Source organism: Staurois parvus, unplaced genomic scaffold (assembly GCF_062004578.1).
Source record: "Staurois parvus isolate SC_StPar_1 unplaced genomic scaffold, SC_StPar_1.0 ptg000525l, whole genome shotgun sequence".
In the NCBI taxonomy this organism is placed as follows: Eukaryota; Metazoa; Chordata; class Amphibia; order Anura; family Ranidae; genus Staurois; species Staurois parvus.
In genome coordinates, this window is record NW_028318321.1 from 2,648,609 (window position 1) to 2,663,624 (window position 15,016).

Below are 15,016 nucleotides of genomic sequence, written 5' to 3' on the forward strand. Positions count from 1 at the left end.
CATTCAATAAACACCATTCTGCGTCTCCCTCCCTGTGCTCCGTTCCATAGGATGCAGTGCCATGAGACATCAGTGTGCGGATTAGCCTTCTTCTGGTGTTGTACATTCCTGTATCATGTGAGACTACTCTTGTCATCCGCTGGCACTTTACTAGCCTGAGCAGTCAGGGAAACTCGTGCAGTCTTAGTTAATCCCCTCCCTTCACTGAAGAAGGCAGGGTCCCTTAACTCCTTTTCTCCATTCTGTCAGGGAGGGATCCTAGTGTGGTGCTCTCCTACAAAACAGGAATATCTAGTGATGTTTTCAGCACTGCTGCTGTTAGCTTGGAGTGTGCTAACCTACTATACAAAGCTCTTGGACACACAGGCATGCATGGATCAATGGCACATGCACTTGTATATATAGCAGAGTACATGAGACACATATTTCCCTGGAGTCTATTGATCCTGCTTTTGACAATATTGTTCTGCACTCTGTCTGCATTTCTTAACTGACAATTTAAAAAGTAAAATGACTGGCACATTAGCGCTTTACCGTAGAGAGCAAAAGATGAACTTTAGCTGAAGCTGGTTAGTACCAAGCCGCACCAGCTTCCATCCAAGTGGACTTAATCAAGAACTTCCTAAAGGTCAAGATGCCAACTAATGACTCTTTGCTGGCAAGCCCAGAGACCTCTACGGAGTGGAGCCCGTTCCAGGGTCCCCTGAAGTCCATCGAGCTTTGGAACTTCCAACTTTTGACAGCGCTCATGTTCCTGATCACCATCTTGTCCATCGCCGAGAACTTTATTGTCATAGTTGTCACCGTCAAGTTTAAACAGCTGAGGCAGCCTTTAAACTATATCATTGTCAACTTGTCTGTGGCTGACTTCTTGGTGTCCATTGTTGGCGGCAGCATCAGCATCGCCACCAACAGTAGAGGCTACTTTTACTTGGGACCATGGGCTTGTGTTGTTGAAGGGTTTGCGGTGACTTTTTTCGGTAAGGTTTGGGCTTTTTAATCACACCATTTCATTGACTAGTTCTAACTCATCTTTGACCTATTGATAACATAAATTAAAGTACACCTGTCGTAGAAGAATTATGTAGGATGCCGTTGCTTTTGAAAATGTTCGTTCCCTGGCTCCTGTGCTGGTGCTTTGGCTTCAATACTTTCTGAGCCACTGACTAAGAACAAGCATAGAGATAAGGAATTCTGACACCTAGTTATGACATGCTTGTTCTGGGTTTGTGACTATTAAGTATGTTTGGCAGCTAGTAGTTTCAGAGCTGGGACAACTTTGGCAGCCCCTGTACATCTCTCATGGCACGTGTTCTTTAATTTGGCTAAACTCTTTGAGGCTGATTAACCAAGGGAAAAGAGAATGCCACTTTGCAAAGTAACTTCACTTGGAGAATAAGAGCTGTGTCCATTTTCAATACCCAGCCATGTCCAAGAGAAACAGGATTTTGGCTTCGCCATGATTGGATGATTGAAGTTTCTACCCCATTCATTCAGCCAAGTGAACAATCACATTGCAAAGTGAAAGTTCTCTACTCCCTCAGTGATTCAAGGCCCCCTTGTTGTCATGAGAAATTGGTGTTGTGTAGTTTAGCACGTACAAACTAGAACAAGTCCTTGTCTCATAATGTTAGGATTGTTAGTGATATAATTATTTATTAAGCTATATTTGGTTGATTCTATTTACATCATCTTAAAGTAAAATATCTGTTCACTCTGCATGACACAGTGGAGGAGATTTACTAAAACTGGTTCACGCCGAATCTGGTGCAGCTGTGAATAGTAACCAATCAGCTTCCGGGTTTTATTGTCAAAGCTTAAGTCCTCATGCACACTTGACATTTTTACAGCTGCTGTTTTTGGCTTTTGATGTTTTTTTTCCACAGCTAGTAAAATCCCCAGCATGTTCTCCTATGTGTCCATGCACACATAGACTGTAATCAGTGTTTTTTGGCTGGGACGTTCTTTGGGTGGGACGTTTTTTGGCTGGAAAAAAAACCCAGAACTAGTGGATTTCTAGAGGAGTTTTTTAGCTGTTAAAATGCTCTAATGCTGAGAAATGGTGAAAAATGCGGCAAAACACGGTAAAACGCTGCTAACCGGCGTTTGTGGACTTTTTTTGACCCAAAAAATTATTTTTGTAAAAATAAACGCTAAAAAACGCAAACGCGGGAAAACGCCGCTAAACACTAATGCAAAAATGCTAAAAAAAGCTGAAAAACTCAAATTTTTTAATGTCACTTTACACAGCTAACGTTACCAGCATTGTGAAAACGTTCAGTGTGCATGAGGACTTACTGAACAAGCTGAAGTTTGAAGTTGATTGGCTACTATGCATAGCTGCACCAGATTCTAAGTGCACCAGTTTTAGTAAATCTCCCCCAAAGAATTGAAAATGTTTAATGGTGCTGACTATTGAAAGGTAGAATCAGGTCTCTATACACCTGAGAGCTCTGCAAGATCCACTCCATATCAATTAATCATAACTTGCTCCAGTTTGAAAGAAGAAATGGCAAATAAAATATGTGAGTTCACATAGTTAATATGTCCATTGATGATACAGCCATTTCCTGATCTGTGCTGTACAACAAAATTGTGGACCATCTGATAGATATGATGAAGAATTTGTGTGTTCAGTGTTATTATTGCTGAAATCCACTGGGGTACTTAAAAAGTCATTATGTTGTCAGCTGCCAATCACTCAGATGTGGAATTTATATATTGCAGTTCAAATACTTCTACAAACAATCATCTATTTTTTTTACCAAGAGTGAACAAACAAATGTCTTGGGTATTACAAAGTTAAATTCTGACCATAAAAGGGCAATTCCAGCACTTTTTAGTTGATTTATAAGCCATTGCAGCAAAATGATGGGCTGTGTAATGACATTTATTAGCTGTTCTTTGTGAAATCTGCACTTCAAATAATGAAGAATGTGAAGATTTTGCTTGTTGCATGGGAACTGTAAGAAAAAAGTAATGCTGTGTCTATGTGAAATTCCATAATAGTTGTAGACTAACTCTGGTGACATCAAGGAATATCTTTAGTAGGGTGAATGGGATACTTCAGAACCATATATAATAATATAATATGATCTACGAAGTTGATTTCACTGCATTGCATGAATGATGTCACCAATGTAGATATATATATCAGATAGTTTTAAAGATAGATTAGTTAGATAGACAGATTAAAGTAGGATTTTGTTTTAATATCACGATTAATATTTAAATTAAATGAAGGACGCGGTACTACTATTATCATGCACTCCCACAATATAATTTGAATTAGATGGATCTGTCATCCTAAATCATGCATTTATGTTCATTTTTTAAAATTATATAAGACTATATATATATATATATATATTTTTTTTTTTTTTTGGTAAGATGACCATACACTATACAATGTGATTGTACAATCTTCTTTAGAGAAGAACTAAAAGTAATATAAATATAAATAATTTTAATATAATAAAACAATATATTATCTGTAATAATACAAATAAGAACATTCCGTTAATTTGATATCAAATCAAATAGGCCCTTATATTATAAAATTGATGGTAGACCTAGAGGTGATGGTTCAATCAGATTGTACAGTGTATGTTCAGCCTTAAGCTGGCTATACACTATACAATCAGAATGTATGCTTTCCATACAATCTTCTTTAGAATTACCAAAACTATGCAATATGAGGATGAACCTAAACAATCCATCCAATTTTTATCCAATCAGGCAGGCCCTTTATGGTAGATCTAAAGGAGATTGTACAATCAGATTGCATAGTGTGTATGGCCAGCTTTAAAGTGATTACTTGTTATACTACTAGTTCTCAGACAGTGGTAAGGCTTGTGTAGATGGCCAAATACAGCATGCTTTCAGGTACATGCAGTTTATATTTCAGATCAGTTTGAGACACTTCTAATATACTTCAGAAGTTTTCAAATGAGCTTCTGCTGTTCCATTCCCTCTGACTTATTTGGGAGATAAGCACACAAACAAAAGCACCCTTACTAGTACTGCTGACTAGGCAGAAGAAAGGGAATAATTCAGCAAGAGTTGTATCAGCTTAAAGGAGAAATCCAACACTTTATTCCAGAGTGGGAAGGGTTATAACCGTTGTCAGGTACTGCGAGTATTTAAGTAAACACAAAAAAAGAAAAATGGCACTAAAATCGGCTTCTATTGCAATCTGTGTCCCTGCTGGAGTGATGTCCTCAACTTTCCTGTCCTGGTGACGATAGTCAATGGCACCAGAATTAAAAGGATACCTTCACTTTTAAGGACACAGACAGTAATAGAAACCTGAGACTCTAAGCCATCTTCTAAAGCTAAAAGTTCTGGTCGGTGTTCCACTTTAAAAATGAAGATTCTTCTTGACTTTAAACCTCAGTGAAAAATGAAAGAAAGAAGAAAAGAAGAAAAATGTAGGCTGCCATTGCTGACTTCCTTCTGAAGATGCCGGTTACCTGGCTGGTTATTCCGACCCACTTGGTTTAATACTTTCCAAATCACTGACCTGGGACAAGTATGCAGATTAGAAAAGTCAAAAAGGTCTAAAATTGGCATGTGAGCCAGGCATTTAGCAATTTCAGAAAAAGTTAGCAATGATTGCCTCCATGGTTGAAATCACTTTACTTAATTAAAGCAGTATTAAACCCAAGAGCAAACAATTATATTGTAGCTTTCAAATTCTTAGATATGATGGCTGCGCTAATTTTCTTTTTTAGGCATTTTTTCTACTATTTTCATCTGATGATCCAGCCAGTAAGTCTATTGTTTTTCAAAAGAACAAGCTTGCTTCTAGATGTATCAGTTTACAGAGATGAGACAAATCATTTACCACTGTCAAAGGTGTTTTCAATGATGAGCTTTTAATTATTATGTAAAACCTTTATGCCTAAAGGGAAAAAAACTGTTTGCTGTAACTGATTATAAAGTGTGAGCTGGAGTTCAGCTTCAATTTCTTAGTGTATTTAAATCTGCTAGAACATCTAACACTCCCCTCCCCCCAGACTGACCATGCTGCTGTCCAAAGGTGCCCCCTGTGCTCCTTCATCCAGAGTGGGGGCACTCTAATACAGAAGGTGTGTTACTGGCCAGATCACCAGGTGAAAGCAGAGAAAATGGAAAAAGCCTCAAAAAAGAAAACAAATGCAGCCACCACATCTAATGATTGGTAAGCTGCAATATATTACATTTCACAAATGTTAAAGCATTTGTCTATGAGAACTAATGAATGATGCCTTTACATTTCCTGTCTGGTTGTGTCAAAGGGCACTAAAAAACTGTGATTTCAGTCTTGTCATAAAAGTAGTAGTCAAAGTTAGCTCAAAATAAAAAAAATAAATCAAAAATAACAATTTAATTTCATTCTCTAGCCCCACATTTTCTGATAATTCTAATATTGTGTAAAGTAAAGCCAAGGAGGGGAAATTGCTAATTTTGGAAATCAGAAGTATCATCCTTGTGATTGCATTGTACAGGCTCTTGAAGTACCAACTGCAAAAAAGGAGAACCATTAAAAATTGTTTTTATTTTCTGTGTAGGACCTGTAGTTACAGTTATCTGCAGTTATCAGATACTTCATGAATAATAATAATCCTATTAGATACCATGGATACTTAGAGAACCTGCACAAGTTTAAAGAGTAACTCCTCTTTTGTTGAAAAAAAAAGATTCCCTTATAGGGATCTATGTGCATTGCAAAGATTTTAACACGCTTTGTTGCAGATTCCTACCTTTTGTTATTCTGAAGAAATAGCTGTCTGTCTGTGTCCATGTGCAGAGGGAATGTGAATGGGAATGACTGTATAATTACCAATCACCTGCTGCACCTGCAGGGCTCTGATGAGGAAAGTGTCAGGGTCTTCATCCCTTTAGACGTGATTTCCTTTTGAGAGTATTTCACCAGATTTGACATTTTTGTTGCAGGGGATGCCCAAATCTGAATCCCAATTATTTAATTGCATTTTTCTGAAAATTACAGCATTGAGATTACAAAGGAAAGGTAATAAAAACATTCAATTACAATATTATTTGTGTTACAATTGTATATGATATATATATATATATATATATATATATATATATATATATACACACACACTGTTAGCTATTTTTTCCCACCCACAAAAGTGGAGTTACCCTTTAAGAAAACAAAACAAGGCATATATAAGATTTCAGAGATTAATAATTTTTGCTGTCAAATCACTGTGCTATTTTATATTGTAAAACAAAATGTTCCCAAAAACTGAAGGCGGTTCCTTAACTTAAGGGGTCATTTTACAAAACTGAGAAAAACGCCACATTTTTATCAGTGTTTTTTCTTTTACAAATCTAAATGCAAGAGTGTTGTTTTCTATGAGCCCATGCACATAGCTGTATAAAAGTCTGATTTTAAAAAAAAAAAAAATCTGCATCTGAGGTCCTGCTTTTAGACTGCATATAGACCAGGGGCGGACTGACAACTCATGGGGCCCCGGGCAATAGGGGATCATGGGGCCCCTGTGTCCTCATCCACACTCAAAAAAGCCTATGAAAAAGGTACCGGGGCATCTCATGGGGCCCCCTACTGACCCCGGGCCCTTGGGCAGTGCCTGATGTTCCAAATGGTCAGTCCGCCCCTGATATAGACTGTATTGTAAGTTGCACGTAGGTCAAACATTTGGTAAACATTAACATCTGCATATGTACAGTGAACAGTGCAAACCTACTCTATTGCAACAACTGGGAATGCTAAGCAGCAATAGCCGTCTACTTTCTAGCAACTGAAGATGCTAGGCAAAAATACCCTCCTGCGTCCTAGCAAGGAGGGATGCTAGGTGGTAATAGCCCCCTGCATCCTAAGAAAGAGGGACACTGGGGGCAATAGCCACCTGCATCTTAGCAAAGAAGAATGCTAAGCAGTAATAGCCACCTGCGTCCTAGCAACAGATGACACTAGGTACATAACCTGTCTGTGTCCTAGCAACGAGGAGCAATAGGCAGCAAAAGGCTCCTGTAATCTAGCATATGAGGATTCTAGGTGGCAATAGCTGCCTATATCCTAGCAATAGAGGAAGGTACTGTAGGTGACAATAGCCACCTGTGTCCTAGAAACCAACAGACTGCATTCACGCTATATGCCTGTGTGCCTGTACATGTTGCTTAAAGTGTTACTAAACCCACAACAGTAAAATCAATCTGTATACGCAGCAAAGCATGCTTGTTATACTCACTGTGGAACCTAAAGGATTAATCCTCTGCATTGTGTAAAAAGGCTGTTTGATCCTGTCTTCTCTGTCACTCCTCTTGTTGAAATGACCACCTGATGCAGACTGAACCTGTCGTCACATGTACAGGTGAAACTCAAAAAATTAGAATATCGTGCAAAAGTTCATTTATATCAGTAATGCAACTTAAAAGGTGAAACTAATATATGAGATAGACTCATTACATGCAAAGCAAGATAGTTCAAGCTGTGATTTGTCATAATTGTGATGATTATGGCTTACAGCTCATGAAAACCCCAAATCCACAATCTCAAAAAATTAGAATATTGTGAAAAGGTGCAATATTCTAGGCTTAAAGTGTCCCCCTCTAATCAGATAATTAGGCCATAACACCTGCAAAGGGTTCCTGAGCCTTTAAATGGTCTCTCAGTCTGGTTCAGTAGGAATCACAATCATAGGAAAGACTGCTGACCTGACAGTTGTGCAGAAAACCATCATTGACACCCTCCATAAGGAGGGAAAGCCTCAAAAGGTAATTGCAAAAGGAGTTGGATATTCTCAAAGTGCTGTATCAAAGCACATTAAAAGAAAGTTATGTGGAAGGGAAAAGTGTGGAAGAAAAGGTGCACAAGCAGCAGGGATGACTGCAGCCTGGAGAGGATTGTCAAGAAAAGGCCATTCAAAAGTGCTGGGGACTTTCACAAGGAGTGGACTGAGGCTGGAGTCAGTGCATCAAGAGCCACCATACACAGACAGATCCTGGACATGGGCTTCAAATGCCGTATTCCTCTTGTCAAGCCGCTCCTGAACAACAATCAACGTCAGAAGCGCCTTACCTGGGCTAAAGAAAAACAGACCTGGTCTGTTGCTCAGTGGTCCAAAGTCCTCTTTTCTGATGAGAGCAACTTTTGCATCTCATTTGGAAACCAAGGACCCAGAGTATGGAGGAAGAATGGAGAGGCACACACTGCAAGATGCTTGAAGTCCAGTGTGAAGTTTCCACAGTCTGTGTTGATTTGGGGAGCCATGTCATCTGCTGGTGTTGGTCCACTGTGCTTCATTAAGTCCAGGGTCAACGCAGCCATCTACCAGGAGATTTTGGAGCACTTCATGCTTCCTTTTGCAGACGAGCTTTATGGGGATGCTGACTTCATTTTCCAGCAGGACTTGGCACCTGCCCACACTGCCAAAAGCACCAAAACCTGGTTCAATGACCGTGGGATTACTGTGCTTGATTGGCCAGCAAACTCGCCTGACCTGAACCCCATAGAGAATCTATGGGGCATTGCCAAGAGAAAGATGAGAGACATGAGACCAAACAATGCAGAAGAGCTGAAGGCCGCTATTGAAGCATCCTGGTCTTCCATAACACCTCAGCAGTGCCACAGGCTGATAGCTTCCATGCCACTCTGCATTGAGGCAGTAATCGCTGCAAAAGGGGCCCAAACCAAGTACTGAGTACATATGCATGCTTCTACTTTTCAGAGGTCCGATATTGTTCTACGTACAATCCTTGTTTTATTGATTGCATGTAATATTCTAATTTTCTGAGATTGTGGATTTGGGGTTTTCATGAGCTGTAAGCCATAATCATCACAATTATGACAAATCACAGCTTAAACTATCTTGCTTTGCATGTAATGAGTCTATCTCATATATTAGTTTCACCTTTTAAGTTGCATTACTGAAATAAATGAACTTTTGCACAATATTCAAATTTTTCAAGTTTCACCTGTTCATGCTCAGTTTAGTGTATATTGCTAGAGAGGTTTTTTTTCTTGGGAGAGTGCATGTGATCAGCACAGGGCCAATCAGCACTGTCCAGACAGAGGTCAGGGGTTTTGCATCCTCCTAGAGCAGAAGGAAAACTCCTCCTACAAACTTTAACCAGCGCACAGCTGAAGTCACAAGACTGCTGTAACTGCTGATGAGAAAAAGTATTTAGCAGTTTATATTTACTAAAATAATTGCATTGCCATGTTGTGTGTACTGTGGGAGACCAGATATAGTGAATGCAGGGTCTTGGGTTTAGTATCACTTTAAGCATTCCATGCATACAGTGTACAAACCGTTGTTACACAGGATTTTGCTGCCAGCAAGATCAGGCTTACGAATTGCTGTGTTTTTATATAACCATGTGCATGCATCCTAAAGCAGAACTCCAGACCCAGAGCTTTTTGTTAAACATTCATAGAATACATGGTGCATTGTGAATGGCCAAGGGGAGAGGGGGGCAGATGAAAGCCACTAATGCTTCGATCTATGAAAAACGATGCTCTCATATCTGTATTTGGTGCTTACTATCTGACTTGAACGCCTGTTCATACCAGAACAAGCTGCAGGAAACATGTATTTCATGCATTCCAAAAGCATTGGATATGTGTTCTGCTGCTAGTGTCAGTAGATTCTCAAGAACACCCCAAACACAGTTCACAAACACAGTGCATTTCCCTGCATTGGATCACATGGGCAGCACAGTGGCTAAATGGTTAGCACTTCCGCCTGGCAGTACTAGGGTCGTTGGTTCGAATCCCAACCAAGGCACCACCTGCCTGGAGTTTGCATGTTCTCCCTGTGCCTGCGTGAGTTTCCTCTGGGTACTCTGGTTTCCTCCCACACTCCAAAGACATGCTGGTAGGTGAATTGGATCCTGTCTAAATTGGCTCTAGTATGTGTATGTATGAATGTGAGTTAGGGACCTTAGATTGTACACCCCTTGAGGGTGAGGGACTGAAGTGAATGTACAATGTATATGTAAAGCGTAAATTAGCGTCATATGTAAATTAACGGTGCTATATAAGTACCTGAAATATATAAATCACATGATACTGCAGCACCATGCAGTCCAGTTGCGGAGTGTTTTTAAAAGTAGTGCATGCTATACTATTAGCGTGATCAATTGAGTCACACTGAATCGCACAGGAACATGAAGTGCAATTCTGTGCATTTCCATTGTGAACCAGCACAACGTACAGAGCAGTGATTCGGACGCTGCTTACACCTGAGCAGAAGTAACTTGTTTTACAGTCCATTAATTACAAAAAGCTCTGTGTCTGGAGTTCTGCTTTAACTTTGGTGAATTTTTGTAGTTTGAAGAGTTTACAGTAACAATTCTAACATCAGCATTTAGTTTACTCATTCTTTTTCATCTCTTGTCACAGATTTGATCCAGTTGCATTTTTAATGTCTTAGAGCCAAAAAAATCAATAAGCTAAAGCCTGTTATAAACATTAAGTCAATATTTGATTATGACGTCCAATAATAATAACATATCTTTTTACTTCTAAGGCATCGTGGCTCTGTGGTCTCTGTCTATTCTGGCATTTGAGAGGTACGTGGTGATATGCAGACCGCTGGGAAATCTCCGTCTACGGGGCAAACATTCTGCTATCGGTATTCTCTTTGTCTGGGTTTTCTCTTTTATATGGACCATCCCTCCTATTATGGGATGGAGCAGCTACACACCAAGTAAGATTGGAACCACATGTGAACCCAACTGGTAAGGGATGACTAAGATTTGCTCTAATCATTAATAATCTTCATTAGTGTGTTACTGGTTTGATTCCATTTTGATTTTATGGCAGAAAATTGAAAATGTTCCACGGCATATCAGTAATTTCTGGGGGTCACTTAGGGATGCATATCTCATAAGGAAAGATGAGACGTTCACCAGCGCAACAACATGCTATTTTATCATATTTGTATTGATTTCCGGTTCTTTTTGTCAAAGCCTGCTTTTTTAACTACACCCCGCTGACTGACTTGGTAATACAAAGCTGGACAGTAAAGTTGTCAGCTTTGTAGAGGCGGCCTTTATCTTGTTCCGCTATGTCTGCTCAGGCTTTTAATGTATCCGCTGTTTCCAGTGGGATATGCTCAGATTTTACTCATTGCCATGGGGAAGCTCTATTATATGTTTAAGCTATCCATGGACTGTCCATGAGAGGTATTCTGATTAAGACTTAAGTATAGTGTATTTTCAGTTGTTACATATTTCAGCTACTATTGCAATGTACAACAAAGTTATTTTTGATTTGGCTTCCACATTTTTCCATTCAAATCTTTCAGCTTTCTATTATTGTATTAAACTAATTATAAAGGCTTACATTTTTATTTTAAATAATAAACATTTTATACTTACTTTCTATGTGCATTGGCTTTGCACAGAGCAGCCTGGATCCTTCTCTTCTTAAGTCCCCCGCAGGTGCTGCTGGTCCCTCCCTCCTGTTGGGTGCCTCCACAGCAAGCAGCTTGCTATGGGGGTACCTGAGTATGCCTACTACCCAGCCGCTGCTCCGTGTGTCCATTCACAGATTGAGTCGCAGCTTGGCACCACCTCCTCTCTCTTCTCATTGGCTCACTGGCTGTGATTGACAGCAGCAGGAGCCAATGGCCCCTGCTGCTGTCTCAGCAAATGAGAAGAGGGATCCCGGGATAGCCGAGATGGGGCTTATGTGAGTATCGGGGGGGGCTGGGGAGGATGCTGCACAGAGAAGGTTTTTTTACCTTCATGCATGGCATGCATGAAGGTAAGAAACCTTCAGCCTTTACAACCATTTTAAATTAAGAGATTTAAAAATTAGCTACTGCAGCCTTTCTTAAACAGGGTTTCATGGAACCCCAGGCTTGCTCCAAAGTAGTGCTGGATTGTCAAATAGGCAGAATAGGCACTGGTCTTTGGGCCAATAATTCATTTAAGGACCCCAGAACAATGGATCAAAATAATATTGATTTGATCTTTAAAAAAATTGCAATGAAGCATTCTTAAATTGTTTACAAAAGATAGAAAAAAATATATGAATTAATCAGAAAATAAAACTTTACAATGAAGGCTAAAGAGAGAAAATACTGAATAAAAGAGGATCTTCAGCAGCTACAAATACTGACCTTTCAAAAAAGACACTTACATGTCCAGGGATCAAGCACTGTCCTCACCCAGTCTGGTTCTTCACCAGTCTTGGCATGTTTACTAAAGCGTTGGCATGTTTACTAAAGGAAGCCGGCTGTGACTCCTTGTGGCTTTACAGCCAGCTTCCCACTGTACATGCATGAGCTGTGCTGCGCTGTATGAATGGTCCTGCAGCCACCTGGGACGTGTCCCAAAATGTTGCGGGCAGGGTTGGGAGGACTTCTGTTCTGATCACCTTGTTGGTTGCAGCAGGTACCTGCTAATACTAGGTACCTGCCCTCCCTTCAAAAAAACAAACCTCCAAAAGTGGGAGAGGATGGGGAAGGGGGTGTTAAAGCCAAACTTCCCTTTTAGGGTGAAGTTCCACTTTAATATGATGGATCCAATACAGGGGCGGACTGACCATTTGGAAACTCGGACACTGCCTGAGGGCCCGGGGTCAGTAGGGGGCCCCTTGAGATGACCCTGGTACCTTTTTTATAGGCTTTTTTGAGTTTGGGCAAGGACACAGGGGCCCCATGATCCCCTATTGCCTGGGGGCCCCATGACTTGTCAGTCCGCCCCTGATCCAATATCAACTTAAAGTACATAAACCATAGACATCAGGCTCACATTACTGTTTGTCTTTTAAAAGCTCATCTTCTTTCAGCTGTCAGTTTGTAAAAAATGTTGGTGCACCTTACCTACGCGTAATGTAGAGTATTGATGTCATCTCCATCTAGTGGCAGACATGCACACTAGTTAGTTCAATGTTATCCCACTAGATTGTACACAAGAAATTTCCAGGACCTTTTGAGGTGGGTCCCAAGGTTTCAGCTGCCTAGGTGCCTCCACAGAGTTTAGTCTGGCACTGCTCCAAAGGTTGCTAGGGGTTCCTTGAATGAGCAACTCTTATCTGTGCAGTATTCTTCCCAATGAGAACAAGTGTAGGAAGCATTTGTCTCATTGACCATCACACGTAATGTACTGTGAACTGTATAGTATACATTACAGTAGTCATTATTAGCAGAGGTTCCTTAGCCTGGAAAGTTATTTTAAGGGTTCCTCCATGTTAAAAAGGCTGAGAAAGGTTGATCTACTGAAACTGTTCTATGTTATAAAAAGGTCTTCAGTCTCTTGCAGAGCTACACCTGTCGAAGAATGTTTAGCATCTGAGGCACATCCATCTGTGTCCCCTGCTGTGCACACCACTATGGTGCTCCAGCTCTGCAAGGACACAGTAATGATGTAACAGCCAGCCAATGAAATCCACAGCAAATAAAGTCACTTCAAAACATTCACTTGTTTAGTCTCCATTGGGGGGCTCACCCTAGACCACATCCCTGCTCAACAACAATGTGTCCAGATGGAAGGAAAGGGACACTCAACAATGACATCACAGTGTTTAAAAACTTTATTCAGGTAGCACAGATACACACAATGACATCACATCCCACCTGTCATCACTTGCTCCAACACAATTCCCCCCAAAGGGATTAATCACGACTAAGGTTATTAAGCATGTGACATCAGCAGTATGCGTCTATTCCCAGCCAGTTTTATCCAGCAACTGAAAACGCAGCATTTGGCAAGGCAAACATCTGACACCCCTGGAGGTGTTTCACATTCTTAAAGTCCCTTTCATATGGGTGGTGTGATCAGATCTGCCAGGTAGACCTGATCAGAAGCTCCATCTGGCTGGATGTAAATAGACTTAGTCCATTTTCATCCGATTACCTTCAAGTCTGTCCAGATCTATCAATAGATAAAAATTTGAAAAGGTATGTGCACTTTTCTGTATTTTCAGACCTCAATTTGAGGTAGGTAGGCCACCCATAGATCTAACATAGGTGGGGAAAGCTCCAGTATTTAAATGCTGCAGAAAACTGAATGAACACAGGCGTCACAAAAGTGATATCCATTTCATTCAGCTCCGATTCAGCATGGTACTGTTCACTGATGCATTGCTAGTTGGACTGGATGGTGCCCATAAGAAAGAGGTCAAAGTTTTTCTTCTGGTGTAGCTCTGCAGCTCTGCAAGAAAGCATTCGGGCTTGTTGCCGATATAATTACTTATTGCAGGATGCCGTTTTTAGTTTGTTTTTTATTTTTTTTGTCTGTAGTCTCTTGTTTTTTCTACTGTTGAGTTATAATATTAGACACACAGAGAGTGCATTGTTTTCAGTTAGTTGACTGACTAATAGGAGTTTATTTAAGGAACAGAGACTATTTACTTAGCAAAGTAAATGCTGCTTCAGTGCAAAATGTGAAGCTGTGCTCACTTTAATTGTCCAAGCATGTGCCTGCAGGTATTCTGTTTTTATTTTTAATTTCCCATGCACATGATTTGGTTGACAAAGAAAACACATCTTAACTTTACTTACTGAGCTAAGTGAATATTCACTTTTCTAAGTGATTAGCATCTACTTTTAGTAAATGAAGCCTAATGCTTGTCAATGTAAGAAGGAGGAGTAAAGCAGTGCTATTGTTGTAGAACTACAAAGTAGGAAGCAGAACCTGCATATGCAATTAAATAACCACTTCCGGACCAGCGACATGCCCGTACATTGCTGCACTTGTTTTTTAGAACCTTATAGAAGCAATCCAAGCAGCTGTGACGGACCACCAGGTACCCCAACTGGCTGCCTCTGCCAACCAGTGCCTCCTGCCCTCCAAACCCTTCTAGCAGATCGATAGCTAATACCAGCCCTTTATCCCAAGCCTCATGCACAGACAAGATGTTGAGGCAAAACCAAAGGAAAAACTGCTTATTAAAACCTAGACACATACTTTATACTGCCAGGAGCTCATAACTCTCTTGGGGATATTAGCATAGATAAGATAAGACATAACAACCAGTAAAAACAAAGACAATGCAACCTTTATACAGGCCACAGATGGCTCGTTTATC

At 40.3% G+C, this 15,016-nt stretch overlaps 1 protein-coding gene across 1 annotated transcript in view; it reads left to right on the forward strand.

The window, feature by feature from the left end:
- Window positions 1-259: 259 nt before the first annotated feature.
- The window catches only part of LOC149451693 (opsin-VA-like), an 85,940-nt gene continuing 71,183 nt past the window's right edge, over window positions 260-15,016 (forward strand). The window contains exons 1-2 of the mRNA XM_089690277.1: window positions 260-980; window positions 10,506-10,716. Coding sequence (XP_089546403.1) covers window positions 635-980; window positions 10,506-10,716 — 557 coding nt within the window. The 5' untranslated portion in view covers window positions 260-634. The remainder of the gene's footprint in view (window positions 981-10,505; window positions 10,717-15,016) is intronic.